This window comes from Caretta caretta, chromosome 3, assembly GCF_965140235.1.
Source record: "Caretta caretta isolate rCarCar2 chromosome 3, rCarCar1.hap1, whole genome shotgun sequence".
NCBI classification, from domain to species: Eukaryota; Metazoa; Chordata; order Testudines; family Cheloniidae; genus Caretta; species Caretta caretta.
In genome coordinates, this window is record NC_134208.1 from 86,647,329 (window position 1) to 86,666,123 (window position 18,795).

The 18,795-nt window shown below is 40.7% G+C and overlaps 1 protein-coding gene across 1 annotated transcript in view; it reads right to left on the bottom strand.

Moving 5' to 3' along the window:
• Window positions 1–18,795, bottom strand: part of TRAF3IP2 (TRAF3 interacting protein 2) — a 50,085-nt gene that overhangs the window by 5,316 nt on the left and 25,974 nt on the right. Inside the window, exons 3-8 of the mRNA XM_048844776.2 lie at window positions 15,885–16,074; window positions 13,600–13,781; window positions 11,837–11,925; window positions 9,850–9,918; window positions 7,376–7,492; window positions 6,123–6,197 (exon numbers count right to left, since the gene is read on the bottom strand). Coding sequence (XP_048700733.1) covers window positions 6,123–6,197; window positions 7,376–7,492; window positions 9,850–9,918; window positions 11,837–11,925; window positions 13,600–13,781; window positions 15,885–16,074 — 722 coding nt within the window. The remainder of the gene's footprint in view (window positions 1–6,122; window positions 6,198–7,375; window positions 7,493–9,849; window positions 9,919–11,836; window positions 11,926–13,599; window positions 13,782–15,884; window positions 16,075–18,795) is intronic.

Below are 18,795 nucleotides of genomic sequence, written 5' to 3' on the forward strand. Positions count from 1 at the left end.
ACACAGACAGAGAGAGAGAGGCTTTGTTTCTCCCTCCCCCCAGCTTTTGAAAGTATCTTATCTCCCCATTGGTCATTTTGGTCAGGTGCCAGCAAGGTTATCCTAGCTTCTTAACCCTTTACAGGTGAAAGGGTTTTTCCTCTGGCCAGGAGGGATTTTAAAGGTGTTTACCCTTCCCTTTATATTTATGACAGACCCTGAACTTCAGAAAAGCAGACTTTGACTCCCTCAGGGAACTGATGGGCAGGATCCCCTGGGAGAATAACATCAGGGGGAAAGGAGTCCAGGAGAGCTGGCTGTATTTTAAAGAAGCCTTATTGAGGTTACAGGGACAAACCATCCCGATGTGTAGAAAGAATAGTAAATATGGCAGGCGACCAGCTTGGCTTAACAGTGAAATCGTTGCTGATCTTAAACACAAAAAAGAAGCTTACAAGAAGTGGAAGATTGGACAAATGACCAGGGAAGAGTATAAAAATATTGCTCGGGGATGCAGGAGTGAAATCAGGTAGGCCAAATCACATTTGGAGTTGCAGCTAGCAGGAGATGTTAAGAGTAACAAGAAGGGTTTCTTCAGGTATGTTGGCAACAAGAAGAAAGTCAAACGAAAGTGTGGGCCCCTTACTGAATGACGGAGACAACCTAGTGACAGAGGATGTGGAAAAAGCTAATGTACTCAATGCTTTTTTTGCCTCTGTCTTCATGAACAAGGTCAGCTCCCAGACTACTGCACTGGGCAGCACAGCATGGGGAGGAGGTGACCAGCGCTCTGTGGAGAAAGAAGTGGTTCGGGACTATTTAGAAAAGCAGGACGAGCACAAGTCCATGGGGCCGGATGCGCTGCATCTGAGAGTGCTAAAGGAGTTGGCGGATGTGATTGCAGAGCCATTGGCCATTATCTTTGAAAACTCATGGCGATCGGGGGAAGTCCCGGATGACTGGAAAAAGGCTAAAGTAGTGCCCATCTTTAGAAAAGGGAAGGAGGAGGATCCGGGGAACTACAGGCCAGTCATCCTCACCTCAGTCCCTGGAAAAATCATGGAGCAGGTCCTCAAGGAATCAATTCTGAAGCACTTAGGGGAGAGGAAAGTGATGAGGAACAGTCAGCATGGATTCATCAAGGGCAAGTCATGCCTGACTAATCTAATTGCCTTCTATGACGAGATAACTGGCTCTGTGGATGAGGGGAAAGCAGTGGACGTGTTATTCCTTGACTTTAGCAAAGCTTTTGACACGGTCTCCCACAGCATTCTTGCCAGCAAGTTAAAGAAGTACGGGCTGGATGAATGGACTATAAGGTGGATAGAAAGCTGGCTAGATTGTCAGGCTCAATGGGTAGCGATCAATGGCTCCATTTCTAGTTGGCAGCCGGTATCAATCGGAGTGCCCCAAGGGTCGGTCCTGGGGCTGGTTTTGTTCAATATCTTCATTAATGATCTGGAGGATGGCGTGGATTGCACCCTCAGCAAGTTTGCAGATGACACTAACCTGGGCGGAGAGATAGATACCCTAGAGGATAGGGATAGGATACAGAGGGACCTAGACAAATGAGAGGATTGGACCAAAAGAAATCTGATGAGATTCAACAAGGACAAGTGCAGAGTCCTGCACTTAGGACAGAAGAATCCCATGCACCGCTACTGAGTAGGGACCGAATGGCTAGGCAGCAGTTCTGCAGAAAAGGACTTAGGGGTTACAGTGGACGAGAAGCCGGATATGAGTCAACAGTGTGCCCTTGTTGCCAAGAAGGCCAATGGCATTTTGGGCTGTATAAGTAGGGGCATCGCCAGCAGATCGAGGGACGTGATCGTTTCCCTCTATTCGACATTGGTGAGGCCTCATCTGGAGTACTGTGTCCAGTTTTTGGGCCCCACACTACAAGAAGGATGTGGAAAAATTGGAAGGAGTCCAGCGGAGGGCAACAAAAGCGATTAGGGAACTGGAACACATGTCTTATGAGGAGAGGCTGAGGGAACTGGGATTGTTTAGTCTGCAGAAGAGAAGAATGAGGGGGGATTTGATAGCTGCTTTCAACTACGTGAAATGGGGTTCCAAAGAAGATGGCTCTAGACTGTTCTCAGTGGTAGCAGCTGACAGAACGACGAGTAATGGTCTCAAATTGCAGTGGGGAAGGTTTAGGTTGGATATTAGGAAAAACTTTTTCACTAGGAGGGTGGCGAAGCACTGGAATGCGTTACCTGGAGAGGTGGTGGAATCTCCTTCCTTAGAAGTTTTTAAGGTCAGGCTTGACAAAGCCCTGGCTGGGATGATTTAGTTGGGGATTGGTCCTGCTTTGAGCAGGGGGTTGGACTAGATGACCTTCTGAGGTCCCTTCCAACCCTGATATTCTATGATTCTAAGGCTTGGAGTCTCACAGGACATGTGACCATGTCACCTGATACTGGAATCCATCTTAAACTTGGTGCTTTTCCATTTAGAAAGAGGGGTGGAGACCCAGAGGGAAAAAAGATTCCCTCCTTGTGCCAAAGCTCTATAAGGGGGTGGAAAAGAACAAAGGGGGCTTCAGTCATGAGAAATCCCCTAGCTACCACCTGAGCTGGAACAAGAACTGAACTGGGGAAAGGATTGAGCCCAGACTAGAAAGGAGTCTAGTCTGTGAAGGAAGCTTATTGAAACATCTCTGAGGGTGAGATTTCATCTGTATTCAGTTTCCTACTGTATTAGGCTTAGACTTGCATGTTTTATTTTATTTTGCTTGGTAATTCACTTTGTTCTGTCTGTTATTACTTGGAACCACTTAAATCCTACTTTTTGCTTATTACTGAAGCCAGAGTTAGTGATTAATACCTGGGGGAGCAAACCGCTGGGCATATCTCTCTATCAGTGTTATAGAGGGCAGATAATTTATGAGTTTACCCTGTATAAGCTTTATACAGAGTAAAACGGATTTATTTGGGGTTTGGATCCCATTAGGAACTGGGTATCTGGGTGCTAGAGACAGGAGCACTTTCTAAGCCATTTTCTGTTAAGTCTGCAGCTTTTGGGGGACATGGTTCATACCTGGATCTGTGTTTGCAGCAGGCTAGCGTGTCTGGCTTAACAAGACAGGGTACTGAAGTCCCAAGCTGGCAGGGAAAACAGGCTCAGAGGTAGTCTCAGCACATCAGGTGGCAGTCCCAAGGGGGTTTCTGTGACCCAACCTGTCACACCTCCCACTACTCTGTAATCTATCCAGGTCACTTTCCAGTTTGGTCCTTTCCTGCAGTACATTTGCTTCCCCCTACAATTGTAGTGTCATTAGCAAATTTTATGAAGATTGATCTTATTCCAGAGAAACATGAAATAAAGACTACAGTCACAAAGGCTGTAGAGATGGGCTTAAATCTCTCGAAAACCTAAGAGTGTCCTAGACTGGGCTACAGATAGCAGGAAGTGTCATTGCTTGCAGGCAGATGTTTCACCACTCTGATAGGGAGAGCTCAGCAGGACACCTGGAAATACTCCTTGGATCACTCTTTGAGAACCATGCCATATGCTAGCTAGTCTCATAATACACAAAGTTCAGCCAAAATTAGTTTAAGTGAGCTATTCTTGTATCTGGCATTAGGCCCAAATTAGATCTGGCATTAGACCTGTAGCATCCATCTTGTCTATTCACTTCTGAGTCTTGTACCATTGTTAGAGTATGTTTACACCTCAAACTGAAAGTCTAAATTCCAGCCTGAGGAGACATACCCCCCAGTAGCTTTGATCAAGCTAGCATGGTAAAAATAGAGTGTAGCTGCAGCAGTGCAAGCAGCAGGAGGGGCTAACCATCCTGAGTTAGCCCCTGGCTTCTTGGAGGGGTACATACTTGAGGTGTCTAGTGCCTCCAGCTGCTCATGACACCATGGTCACCCTCTGTTTTTAGCATGGTAGTTCAATCAGAGCTTGCGTGAGTACATCTCCTCAAGCTGGAAAATACACCTTCAGCTCAAAGTGTAGACATACCCTTAATCTCATTTTTTCTAATACTACTATAGTATTCTCTTAAATCTTTTTGAATTACTAAAATCTCAGGTTCTGCATATATACTAGCTCTCAAGGACTGACAAAAGTTAGGATTAACTCTGCCTTATGGGTATGGGTAGAGCTTTAAAGGCTACAGATAGATGGATAGATCAAAAGAAAACTCAAAGCAATATGCTGTCATTGATCTGCCCAGAATTCCCACCGATGTCAACCTGGCCCTAAGTTTTAAAAATTTCTAAAGCAGGTGTGGGAACGCCTTTGTTCCCATGGTTTCGCTTTTCTTTCTTTGAAGAGAAAAGCTACTTTGGAAACTTTATGGTCTAAAGGTAAAATACTACAGCACCATTCATCCTGAAGGCTCCCAAATGCTTCATAAACTAGAGTCAATTTTTCAAAAGTTTGGTGCTTAACAGTTAGGTGCCTAATCTATATTTAGGGACCTAAATAAATTATTTATATCCACAGATCCTGGGCACACACATCTTCCACTGACGTCCATGCTAGCTATGAGTTTCGGCATCTCTAAAAATCAAGCCATTTATTTTGTTGCCTAAATATAGATTTAGGTTTTATATTTACCTGGCAACATTAGGTTGCCAGGTAAATATAAAAGAATCCTTCCATCCACCATTGAAATGCAGAAACCACGTGGATCTAATGTGTAGAGTCCTGCGTGGACACAAAATTTATATCCGCAGATACAGATATCTATATTTAGGGACCTAAATAAATTATTTGTATCCACAGATGCTGGGCACACACATCTTCCACTGACGTCCATGCTAGCTATGAGTTTCGGCATCTCTAAAAATCAAGCCATTTATTTTGTTGCCTAAATATAGATTTAGGTTTTATATTTACCTGGCAACATTAGGTTGCCAGGTAAATATAAAAGAATCCTTCCATCCACCATTGAAATGCAGAAACCACGTGGATCTAATGTGTAGAGCCCTGTGTGGACACAAAATTTATATCCGCAGATACAGATATCGGCAGATATAAATTGGTATCCAAGGAGCTACAGGGCTCTACCGGGAACCGCAGCAGCAAAAGCAGCATGTCGGATCGCCGCTACCAAGAGCCAGTGCCCTGCACTGGCAGCTCTTCCGGTGTGGCTATACCACTCCCAGCCTCACCCACCAGGGACAGCTGCTGGTGAGCCTGGTGCCCATCCCAGAGGGCAGTACAGCCACACAGGAGGAGCTGCGGTGAGGGGCACTAACTCTTGGGACCGGCGGTCTGACATGCTGCTGCTTTTGTCGCTGTGGTTCCGAGTAGAGCCCTGCAGCTCCACGGATACTGATTTATATCCGTGCATATCTGCATCTGCGGTTATAAATTTTGTATCTGCACAGAGCCCTACTAATGTGACAGCTGTTGACAGGCACAGCAAAACTGCAGGTTAAAACATTTTAGAACAAGAAGTGAAGATGAATACCATATCCATTTGAAATTTCAGCAGGAGAATGTAATTACCCTTCTAGAACTTGGAAAGGACAATGTATTTGAGATTTCTACTGTCGCAGAAATGTGCGGGAGGTCAGTAAGAATCACATGTGGGAAGGACTTTGATTTTACTTGTTATTTCCTATTTTCAAATGAATCTTCAAAAATCAACAGTGAGGACAGGTGAAACTGCAGGTCTTGCAAAACCTTATAGTTTGTCTGATGGTCCCACCACGGCTCACATGATGACCTACTATACCTTAGTATTTATTGTCTCTTTGATTTTACTTGCTTAAAAAAAAAAGATTGGAAAAACCTCAGTTCCCCAGGATCATAAATCTCTCCCATCAAACCCATCAGCATTATCTCTGGGTAAACTCACGAAATAATAAGGTGTGAATATAAGAAACTTGCTTGACAGATAACTTATCTCAAAGTCAATTAAGTTATTTCACTACTCAGGAGAATTTGATTCTGTTCTGGTTATTACACTTATTAAGACCAAATATATCATGTTAACATACTGATTAATACTATGGTATATGTTTTATTTGTACATAAAAATGAGGACCATTTGAGTAAAATATTGCTCAGGAAATTATTAACAAGCTCTTATTAAGCGCCAAGAAAATGAGTCTTTTTATTTCATTTTGCACATTGACCAAAAATAATACATGATTCATTATATAACAATTTGTTTTTACCTTTTTAGCATTTGGGAAGAGCACAGGAATGAATCTAAAGTTCATGCTTCCTTGTTGGATAAACTCAATCTGCATCTAAAACAGAACAAATCTGACATTTAATTGAAAAGCTTAATCTTATAAATTAATTTTTCTGTACACATGTCCAGACTCCTACACATAGAGAACATTCCCTGCTTATTTGAATTTTGTTCTGTTAAGATATTTGAGCTATGGCTAGTTAACCTTCACTTCTAATTACACCAAGCATCATTTGTGTGGCATATTTATATGACTTCTCTCTATACAGAAACAAAAGACACAGGAAAGGATTCGTCAAAGCTTTATTGGCTATTTGCTAGTTATCCAGAATCAAATAATTATATGTTTGGTTGCACCCAGTAATCCTGTCAAATAAATCTAGAATTGCGTTAAGTGTGACTTGATAAGAAGTGCTATTCAGTTTACAAAGTGGTGAAAGCATTAATTTCAATATCTTCACAGTTTGGGTCAATTCTGTGTCCTAACAAGGATGCTAACTAAACCCCTGTCACATGTAGACTTGGGTTTAATCTGATTTAGGTTCTGATGGAAGTGGTGAGAACTGAAAGTGTTGCCAAGATACTGGGCTTAGCTCTCAAGTGGGGGATGGGTTACCTTTGCATTAGCTCGTTCTGGCTGATCAGTGGAAAGCTCCGGAGAGAACTATTTTGAGAAGTTTAAACAGGAGGTTAGTTGTGGCAATGTGAGGGCTATAAGGTTATGACATGAGCTCTACGGGGAGCTGACAGGGAGGAAGAAACATCTAGGTTCACAAAAGTACACTGGTCTGAGTCTCCTCCCCTGCCAGTGCTGTGCTTAGCTTCACAGTTCCATGTCTCAGTCAGGTTTACCACTGCCTGACAGAGCCCTCAGCCAGTGGGGTGAATTACAGGGAGGAAGGTCAAACAGCATTATATCAGATCATGCTGGGGGTGGGGGCATGGGAGAGCATATAAGGGGTTTAAGATGATGAACTGGAATATCAAAAATTCCAATTTCATAAAACCACAACGAATATGGAAGAATAAGGCACACATGATTAAAAGGATGTTGTATTAATCTTGAACTGCATTTCCCAGCCAATGATACTGGGTACAAAATACTGACTAGAAGGGAGGTGTTAATGTGAGCACCACAAAGAAAACAAAGAACATGCATTTAGAGAAAGATTTGCTTTTACGAGGAGATGATGCAGATTCCTTTTAAAATGGCAAACGCGTGCCCTCACTTACCATCCTGTGGATGTATTTAGTATGTAAGCCATGCTCATCCCTGTCCAGCTGGGATTCAGCCCCTTCAACATCCTGTTTGTATTTTGGACTGATTGCTATGATTATCATCACCATCTTCTGTTAGGGAGAAAAGCACTCATATGAAATTGTGAAATGCACTATGTTTGACAGAGGCTTCTTGGAAACCTGCCAGTTTGTATTTTAAGTGCTCTTGATGTTCTTGGCAAATATCAGAGGATCTCATCTCATTCATTCTGGCAAGTGAAATACTGTGAAACTCATCCGCACTCTCTCCTCTCTCTTTCTTGCAATTGCTACTTTTACATATAAAACATCTAAATGTCAAGGGATAAGATCAATAGATATTAGTGTTGACCATTTTACAGTTGAAACCACATTAATAAACTTATATGTAATATAGTTATGCCCAGATTTTCAAAAGTGCACATGCCACTACGGTTGTCAGTGGGGTCCACACGTGGGACCTTCAGTACCAAAAGTACAATCTCCTGTCACCTACTACTTGAGCTCCTTTAACTGGGAGAAAGTAGAATACTGTATAGTTGTTGGAGCCAGATACTACAGGGAATCATGATAACTTGCACTGGACCAACATATTACATAAGCGCTTTTTCACATGCCTGACTTGCACGTACACACTGCCAGATGTGTGCGCACATGTCGGGGACTGGCATGTACCTATGCACACACATGTGCACATACCCATATTGCTTGCATAGACTTTCAAAATGTGGGCTTGTCTTCAAGGATCTCAAAGCACTCTGCAACCAGTAACAAATTAAACCTCGCAACACCCCTGTTAGGTAGATAAGCATTACTAACTCCATTTTATGGATGGGGAAGTTGAGGCACAGAGAGGCTAATTGTCTTGACCAAGGCGACATAGTGAGTTAGATGCACAGACAGAATGAATGAATCCCAGAAATCCAATGCATGAAGCTGTGCACCAAATGATAGAAATTAATGCGGTGCTTTCGACTCTGTCAGCGGGTATCTGTCTCTGGTTTTGTTTATTACAATGATTTGGCTTGATCCCAACAGGGACTGAGTACCCAGAACTCCCATGAACTTCAGAGGAAGTTGTAGATGCTGAGGACTCTCAGGATCAGGCCCATAAGTTGTAGCATTATAGTCTTCACTTCGAAGCAAGCTGCACTTGTCAGAAAAATACAAAGCTGTCAGATTGAGTCTTCGCTTTGCCTCCTAGTAGGATACTAAGTTCTAGTTTACCTTTATACAGTACATTGATCCATAAAGGTCCTAGCTTCACAAAGTGCTTTACAGACATAATAATATACAAACTATATACTGACAGGTTTCAGAGGAACAGCCGTGTTAGTCTGTATTTGCAAAAAGAAATACATCTGATGAAGTGAGCTGTAGCTCACGAAAGCTCATGCTCAAATAAATTGGTTAGTCTCTAAGGTGCCAAACTATATACTGGGAACAGAATTACTGCATTCACCACTGAAATGCAGCTGCCTTTGGGATGAAACACAGTAATTGCCTTAACCATGCTTAGAAACATTATACAGTAATTTAGGACAGGATGTGAGGAACAACATAGCCAATTGAAACTTCAGACAGAACTTAACTACCAGAGTTCAAGTTTGGCCGAGATGCCACAGTTAACACCCCAGCTCGTAGAGAAAGAGCTCTGGGATGTTTAACAAACAGAAGGAATCGAGATCTTGGTTTAATGATTCATTACATGTCTCTTTTGCTTGTTTTAGTCTAGAACAGGATAAGGGTATAATCATTTTCTTTTCTTTTAAATCAGAAATCCTAAATTAAGCTATTGATCTATATCTGTTCTATCAATGGAAAACAAATCACAAGTGGATTGGCTATGGGAGATTTAATGTTCCCCAAAGCTATGATAGATTAAAAGCAAAGCAGGGCAAAACAACTTCATGCAAATACCCATCTAGCTACTTGTGTTGTGGACCTATTGTTGTACAAAAATGCAGCATCATATTTCACATTCTTTTGTAGAAGCGATGTTGCACCAGGTTGGGGACAGTGAGAGCACAGGCAGGGAATGTATTCTCAGGAGCCTGGAGTAGGAAAATTGGAAAGGGTCTTGGGGAAGGAAGGTTAGATCACTGGCAGGCAGATAGGGAGATCAAATCAATCAGCCTTGTGGGGAGGGAGAATGTCACGCTAGGCCTGAGGGGATAGACAAGGAGAAAACTTGTGATGTGCGGAGAGGGAGAAATGGATGAAAAACTTGATGGAGGGTGGTGGGGGCAAGGAGAACTGAGGAAAAAGAAACAAATTTACTCATGTTCACTCCACTGTTTAAACTCATTCTCAGTGCTGTATGTTCAGTGTAGATGTGTGCACCTCACATTTTGGTTCTGGTCCCTCACTACTAGTATCAAACTTAAGAATTTTCCTTGTGCCATCTCTGTGGGAAAATATCCAGACAAGATTAGATTGTCTTTACGTACATCACCTAGGTAGCGTTCCATCCACTTAATGATGTCAATGCCTCGTACTGTGTCCTCAAATATATCAATCTGTAAGAGAAGGAGAGTTTGAAATTATTACTTCCCCACTGTTTAGCTGCAGATCCTGAGGGTTGTGAAGATGGGACAGAGACAGGAGAGTTTCCTAGAACATTTGTAAAAAGTTTACCAAACAAATTTTAAAGTCAAATAGTGTACTTAAAGATTCAGAGTCTTAAGTGTTCACTATTCCTAGGTGAAAGACAGATTAGCATTTACGTATCAAAATCATTGCCTTTTTTAAACTTTAACATAGCTACTTATTACATGTTTTCAGAAAGTCCCAATCAAAGATAGTTATAGTTCAAACCAGAGTGAAACTCCACACAAATTGATGACACTATCCAAAAGTGCTAGTCGGTGCTGAAAATTTAAATAATGGTTTTGAGAATATTCCTGAAGTGCCTGGTCTGTTCCTTCTCCATTTCTGTGGCTTCTGAATCTCCCATTTACTGCCCCCACCCCAACTCTTCAAACCAAACACACACAACTCTCACCCACAGCACACCCCAACCCAAAACAAAATTTGCCATTATTTCCCTAAGTTGGCATCATTGCAAAGGATACATGCATTTATGTCCAAGACAATTTATCAGAAAAGATCCACAGCTTTCCTCCTGCAAAATTCCATGATTAATATCTGAGCTTGGCTCCTCACTGCCCTGATCAGCAAGGCTATTGCTATTAGAAGCAGCAATCCAGGCTGCAAAGAGTGCCAAAGGGCAGGAAGCTTCATTGTAATGAATACGATCAGCCTCAATCAGCTCACTGCAAGGTTCATGAGCTCCATAAATTGACAGTGTATGACACTGGCTAATGAAGCACATTTTAACAATTCCAAGGTTTTGGTAGATGAGCCATGTGCCTGTCTCCCAAGTCTCTGTTTTTCTCTTCTTTAAAAATAATGAGAGAACATATTTGGGTACCTGCTTTGATACCATTTTCCTACATTTGTTACTCTGTCTCCAGAGGTGATATCAACGGTCTTCATATGAATTGGTCATATTTAGAATCAAACTACTATAAAGAAGCGTCGCTTGAACCTCTGGAAAAAGGCTTTGATTCAAGAAAGCAAATAAGCACATGCTTAACTTCCATTAAGTCCTATTACGTTTAAAGTTAGCCATGTGCTTAAGTGCTTTCCTGAATTGGGGCCAAAGAGTGAAGGTGGGAGAATCAGACAACTTATGCTCTTGAAATAAGAAAAAATGAGTCAAAATTGGCTTCTATGGATATCGAGTCCTGGAACCTTTGTGGATGATGCTTGTACAGGTGAGAATTGTGTTAAAGAAAACCCACGAACAGTTAAATGAAAACCTGGATGGCATGTAGGATTGACAGTGGAACACAGAGCCTTTCACACCTCTAGGTCATTGGCTTGAATCCTCCCTAGATATGTAGTGACCAAAAGATCTCACTATCTTATGGTTGTTTCAGTAACTTATGTGAAATATCTGGTGGGTTTTGGCCTTTGTCTGATTTCTAGTGCACAGATGTCCACATCTGAAAAAACACCTACAAAATTAGCTGTCTCTGCGAAGAGGCCATGGTTTGGACGGAATGAACATGAAAACCGAATTTAATTTTTCCTGCCCAGAGATGGTCAATCCTAATCAAGGTAGAGGCACATTGATGGAGCAGCACGTGAAAGCTCATATGGATGTCCACACTGTACCTAGTTATCAAAAAATGTCTCAAGGACTATCAATACAGCACCTTTCAGAAGCATGAAATTCACATTTAAAAAGTCAACAAATGAAAATGTGGATAATCTAATCTAAACTTTTCATCTAAAACCCATTTCTCTTTTACCATTCCCTGAATCTACAACATTTAGTGATGCATAGAAAAACATACACCTCTCTGTTAAAAAAAAATTCTCTCTTTTCTCCTTTATCTGAAAATCATTCTTTCCAGAAGGAATACTCACTGCAGTTTGAAATCCATTTACAAGCAGAAAGTTCACAAATTTCATGACCTCCATAGCTGCATCCACCGAATAGGTTATAAAAACTTTACCTAAGAGAGACATTCATATAAATAAGTGATGAGTCAAAACAGATGATTCAAAGAAAAGGAGTCAGTTTCATAACTTTACTTGCTCAGTTGTGAAGTCAGTGAGGGGGCTGTGCCTTGTACATTTGACCACTGTGACCAATTAAAGAGTCAGAGAGATTTTGAGGCCAGATGAGACTATTATGATACTCTAATCTAATCTCCTGCAATAACCCTGGCTATGGGATTTCACCCAGTAATTCCTGCATCAAGGCCATAACTACTGGTTGAGCTAGAGCATATCCAAAAGTGATGTTGTTAGTCTAATTCAGCCCTCAGACATAATGGCTGTAATATGGGATTTTGAAGGTAGATATAAAGTGGTAGAAAATGTAAAGCTCCTGTTGAGAAGTGGAAGGATTTCACCGGAAATATATATCACCTGTCAATGTTTAAAAGGACACCGACCATTTAAAATCCTAACTTTTCCTTGAGAGAGACATTGGAAGACCATTACAGCACTATTTATAAAAGGTGGTATTCTTCTTTTTATTCATAGCCCTGGATCAGGGTTGGTGTAGCGTTTACTACTTCAGCAGGAGTGCTGGGAGGCACAATACACCTTCTATGCCACTCCTTTAGAGAGTGCAGTGCGCACTCCCCTGTGTGGGCTGCATTAATTCATTCAGAGTGGGGACTGAGACCATGGCCTGACTGCCTTTCTACCTGCTTGGGGTAGATAGCTCCACTAGAGCACTGTATGGATACCAGTGTGCCAACCTCTCAGCCTTAAATACCTGCATAGGAGCTTAGCCATAATCTGGCCCTAAGTACTGTGAGATAAATAGGCTCCTGAGACAGGATTCAAGGATTTGTGTGGCTCATGTGCAGGAAACAGATTCTCTAGGAATCTCTAGGAATGCTCTGAATTGTATCTACCTGCACTGACCTGTCAGGGATTAGAGAACCAAGTAGATTTTTAAAATCTCTATGATTCTTTTAGGAAGTGTTTGGTGATTTCAGTTCCAGCCCCAGACACACACAAACTGGGAAAACTCAAAAATATTAAAAAAAAAAAAAAAAAAAAAGCGCCTTATAAGAGATTATCATGATAAAGTCAGCCAGTCTTAGGCCTCAGTCCCCCATCTGTAAAATGTGGATAATAGCACTATATAATACTGAGCAACATTAGTATTATTATGATAAGGGTTGCTTTGTAGAAACAGGTGAAGATTCTGAAGGAGAAGGCGGTTCTCATCTTTTCCTTAACTGATCCAATCATCACTACAGAAAAGTCTCTGTGCTTTGATTGGTATTATTTCATTATTAATAACTATAGTGCCTCCTGCCTCACAGGGACATCTATTTTAGCAAGAAATCAGCTGGTCCATGAAAACAATCCAAGAAGTGTTTGTTTATTTTCTAAAAACATAATGTCGAGTAATTAATGAGAATTATGTTAATCTGTTTAGAGTTCCAAGGGAATAATTTGTTACACCAAACACAAACACATTCAGGACCTGATGACGTTTAGTGCAAAAAGTCTAGTTCATATTAAGTATTTTCTTTCTTTGTTGTCTTTGTGTTCTTATGTTGTTTACATTTTTTATTGCTAAGCATGTAAAGCTGACAGGCTGATGATCACAGACAGCTTTTGAAATAATAAAATCTGACAGAAGAAAATTGCTAACAACTTACGCAACTCTTCTGGCAAATTGCTTGTTCTCAGAGTTCCCCTGGCTGCAGGGTTACTAAAAGGTCTTGGGACAGCAGCTGGGGGCAGAAAATTGTTAACCTGAGCTACGAAGTCAGAAGTACACCGATAAGCGTCATCTTGGGCACATGCCGTGGGTGGCAGCCCTCCATTGGGTAGCTGGTTTCTAGAAGAAAAAAACAAATGGTGATTTCTTATATACATACACACATACAAACATAAAATTTGAGTTCTTTTAAAGACAAACAAATGCTTTGTTTTAACAACAAAGAGACTTGGCTTATCAAATATTTACCAAATAAGAACATAGGACTGAAAATCTGAATTTAGGATGAGATTTTGAAGAGTCACCACTGGCTCAGCTTTTCCTCAGATCTATTTGGGTGTGTTTGGATATGTGTTTCCATTGATACTTCCTGGCTGGAAGTCTACCACACTGATGTAGTTTATTGCAAAAATTGATAGAGTCTGACCAGAGACACTGGCCTAAAGAGGAGAATCAAAGTCTGAGGTACCCAGACTACAACTCCCATGAGACACCATGGCAGCATTTCCAAACTGAAATATTTTGGTTATGGAACAAAAATAAAAACTGTGGAAAAAAAAAGTTATGTAACCAATTATAGTGGATATGATTGAGGGTTACCATGTTAGAGACTTGTGTTCTGGGCCTTCAGTGACCTTGTATAATGCTTCTATGTAGTTATTTTTTAAAAAAGAGGAGTAGGGAGAGAGTTTTCAGCAGCTCTTCCCCAGCTGTGTTCTTGGCTGGGGTTTATGGCCTTAGAACACGCTCTCTCTCTCTCTCTCTCTCTCTCTCTCCTTCCCCACCCCCCCTTGTCCCTGGATGTGAATGACAACAATGTATTTTTTGTTATCAAATTAAAACTTGCTGGGTTTGCTCTGGCACCCATTTTCTTTTATGGGTAGAAAGTTATAAGATATTCTATATAGATAATCCCTGTCAATGTATAACTTGTATTCTAGGAATCAGTGCAAAGGAGCAGCAATGTGGCCGAAAGATGTTTTGGATTTATTGCACAAAGGGTACAAAGGAAAATGAGACATGCTCCAGAAAAAATCAGTCACAAAAACGCCTATTTTCCACAGCTGCTTAAAAACTTTCCAGAACTTCAAATTGACAAATAAATGCCAAAAGTTATCATCCATTTTAAAAACTTGACTGAAACTCTCTCAAGACATTAGATATTCACCGTCCTTTCCACTGACAAGTTGAAAATCTCTAATGCCAACTTAATTTGCTACTGCATCTCACTTTGCTCATTATTGCTCTTAATTCTCTGGAGGCAGAGAATGCTATGTAGCCACCAGCCGGGACTCCAGAGTTCTGTTGCTAGTTCAGTTTCTTGCCACAGGCAAGCAACATAGCTAAATATTTTCATAAATGAATGCCTAAAGGTAACCCACCTTAATTCATACTTCAGCACCTAACTAAAGGTGGCCTGATTTTCAAAGGTGCTGAGTGCCTGCAGCTTACACTGAAGGTAACTTTAGGTAATCAAGTTTGAAAAAAATTCTCTCATGTTCCCTCTCTCTTGAGTGAGGATAGCACATTATATAGCACAATGGGGCCCCTAGGGTGCTATAGTAGTAATAATAATAACAATAAAAATACTACTAATAAATAATAATGACGACGTGAAGCCCAATGAATGAAATGTTTGCAAAGTTCTAGGAGATCCTCAGATGAAAAGTGCTAGATGTGCTATGTTTTATTATGTCATGAGAAGTCGATGAACATGCTGGAAGTGTTAATTTAGATAGCTATTAGAATTAAACAAGATTTTTCTCTCTTTTCCTCTGAGCTACAGAAGAGATAAGGATGAACTTATTTGTTGCAAATCACTGAGGAAATCAAGGCTGATCTGGCCGGCATATCATAAAACTGGAGGCTAAAGAATGTAACCTCATTGATCTTTTTCATAAATGAGGTGGGGAGGGAAAGAGTTCTGAAGCTTCAACTAAGATATTTCCAACTCCTCTTCCTTTTAATCTTCAAGTATTTACACTTGTGCACACTTCAGAGTAACCGGCTTTAAAGTTCTGGTACCAAGCTGAGAGTCTGTATTCTGCTATGTACGAGGCCCCATTGCATGGGAGATAGCAAATAAACTTAACAATAACCTTTCCACACACATGCCAACAAGAAACACTAACATTACAGGCTTTACAAATACCGGTTCCAAACTCTAACAAAACTGATCTAGAATTTTCAAAGTTTGTGTCCCAATTCTCAAAGCATACTTACGGAAATCGTGGGCATACTGGAGAGGAGCATTCTCTTTGTGGAACTCTTTCTCCATTGCATTTAGGAGCATGAGGATTTGAATAGTTATGGATTACTTGCTGGGAAGGATGCATGACTCTCATGCAAGGTCCAGGAACAGAAGGCAGTGGTTGCGAGGGTTGTGCAAAATGTTGGAAGGCAGTCCTACCATCTAAGAAATTAATAAAATAAACACAAGGATCTCATCAATTTACTTTTGACTAACTGGAAGTTTCCATATTTCAAACACAAATCTACTTCATTTCTAGGAAAGCTCTAGCAGCTTGTAGGTTATATAGTGTGATCAGTAGCAGGTTTAAGAAACATTTTACAGAACAAAGTTCCATGCTTGAACAAACAATGGGGTTCTGCTTTCCACAATGGGTTGGAATGTTGGGAAGATTGACAGGTAAATAGTGAGAGCTGGTCTTCATCCATATTTAACATGCCTGACTTTTTTGGGCTCTAACCTGAGAAAATGAATCATCTCAACAGGTTCATGAAAGCAGAAGAAAAATCCTGGAACAAATCAGTTTGCAACACTAAGGCTAAACAGACTGAAATTATTGTAAAGGAAAAGAGAAAAATTATCTTTCATTTTGTTACTTCATTCTGAACGAATTTGCTGTCTGTCTAACAGTAACCTCTTAAGGCCTTGAGGCTGGTTCTATTACTATCTTAAAGGAAGGTAATGTGACAATCCTTGCTCAAATAACTTCTTTGCAAAAATGCTATTGGTTTTTTGATGTGCACATCATAGTATCTATTAATTATTAATTTTTATTATTATTTGTATTACCATAACACCTAGTCATGGAGCAGGAGCCCATTGTGCTAGGTGCTGTACAAAGACAAAACAAAAAGATGGTTCCTGCCTCACAGAGCTTACCATTTAAATTTAAGACAAAAGACAATGGGTGGATGCAGACACAAGGGGGAGTACAAGGAGACAATATTTCTGATAGGTTACTGTTCACTGAGAACACAGCCTAACTGTTCTCAAGGTTTTGTGGGCCCCACAGAACAGGAGAGGTTTTAATGAGGGATTTGAAGGAGGATGGTAAGTTAATTCCATAAACATCTGCAAAATTATTGCCTTCAAACACATTACATGGTGCAGCTGTACAAGCAGTAGATCACAGCAAGAGTAGGGGCTCAGATGAAGGGTCTCATTAGAAAGTGCTGGTATCCAACCTTAATTGGAGGTGATCTACACAGCCACCCAAGTTTTCATTTTTCAGTTGTAACATTAAGACTTTAAATTTTATTTTTATTGTATTTTGGGGTCTCAAAACTTTTCTGTTCACTTTCTGTGCCGGGGCTGAATGTCAATCAGCAGATCAAGGCACAGCAAAGCAGCACCCAGGCAGCTGATAGCAAAGGCAATGAATGCCAGGACACTGCACTACTGTGTGTCATTCCAGAGTCTTTCCTCTTCAAGGGTTAGGTATAGCTGGGCAGAGGGGACCACAGACGTAACTGGAGTGGGGAAACTGAACTGAGGCTGTACATTTGAAGAGCTGTGTTGTTGCTGATAAACAGGAAGTAACTTCTAATGAGCTACAAGAGGAACAGATGGGGAAAGAGACTTTCCCTTCAGCATCCCACGTCAGGTTCATTGCCAGGAATGGCTCCCTGCCCCAGTGGTGGCACTGGCAGCCACATGCCCTCACCCAACTCATCTCTAGACCTTCACATGTGTAATGGCTGTTTTGGTATATACAAAGTATAGTTTAGGCATAAGCAGAAATAGAAAGCAGTGGAAGCAACTTGTATCACAGGCTGGGGAAACGGAGTCCATTGCTTTGGTCTCTCTGTGGACTCCCTAAGATGGCACTGCATCAGTTGCCAGTCAGGAGGCAATTATCAGGACTGGAAAATTATTTTTTTACAAAATGAAAGCTTAAATTATGCAGAAGCAGATGGGACAAGAGTGAAGTGCTAGACATGTTGCCAACTCTTGCTATTTTATCATGAGTCTTGTGATATTTGGTGGTTTTTTAAAAACCCTGATATCCTGGAGACATATTATAACATGACAATCTCAGTTTTCATCTAAAAAATTAAGTTTCTAGCCATTGTGCTCACAGAGAAAATGTGACCCAAAAGACTCAATCATCAGAGGCAAATAAAAAGAACCCAATATTTACTATATTTTAAAATCTTGTGATTTTTAATCCAAACTCATGATTTTGAAGTGTTTGGGGTGGGCAATACTACGCTAGTAGGTCATATTAGCTCAGACTGACAATTGGGCCCTTGTTTGAATCATATTTGGAGTTCTATGGGGGATTTGTTTATAAATCCACAAGTAATTTGTGTGTTTACTAATAAAAGTACTTGATATTCTTCACATTAGTTCTCTTTTTATTTACATTTGTTTACTTTAGAACTACATGCTATTTAGAGTCACTATTTCAGTGTCGTAAAGCTAAATACTCTCTATTTTTTCAGCAACTAAATAATGAATGCTCTTATTGCCTCTCATTATGATAAACTCAAGGTAACTTCCTTCCATAGTAAAATGTTAACAGAAACAAAAAACATGGTTATAGACAATTGCCATTTATGGTATTGCCTATTCCAGATGTTAAAAAAGCCAAGGCCCGAAAAATCATGAGATGGGCTTAAAAACAGTGACATTTTTAGACAATCATTTTCTTTGCCTTCTGGGATTTGAGCCTTTAGAGTACAATGGAATCATGTTTTCAAGCTTTTCTTGTCAGCCATGAGGGCTAGAGACTTAAAAAAAAAATCAGTTATTGTAAGTCTGCTGATAAAATTATGAATTGGCAACATTCTATTTATTTGTACCACTGTGGGTCGTCCGTCTGTCCCCCGTCCCCCCCGCCGCCACCCTATTAGCTGTGTCACTGCTAGGCATGGTTTGAAA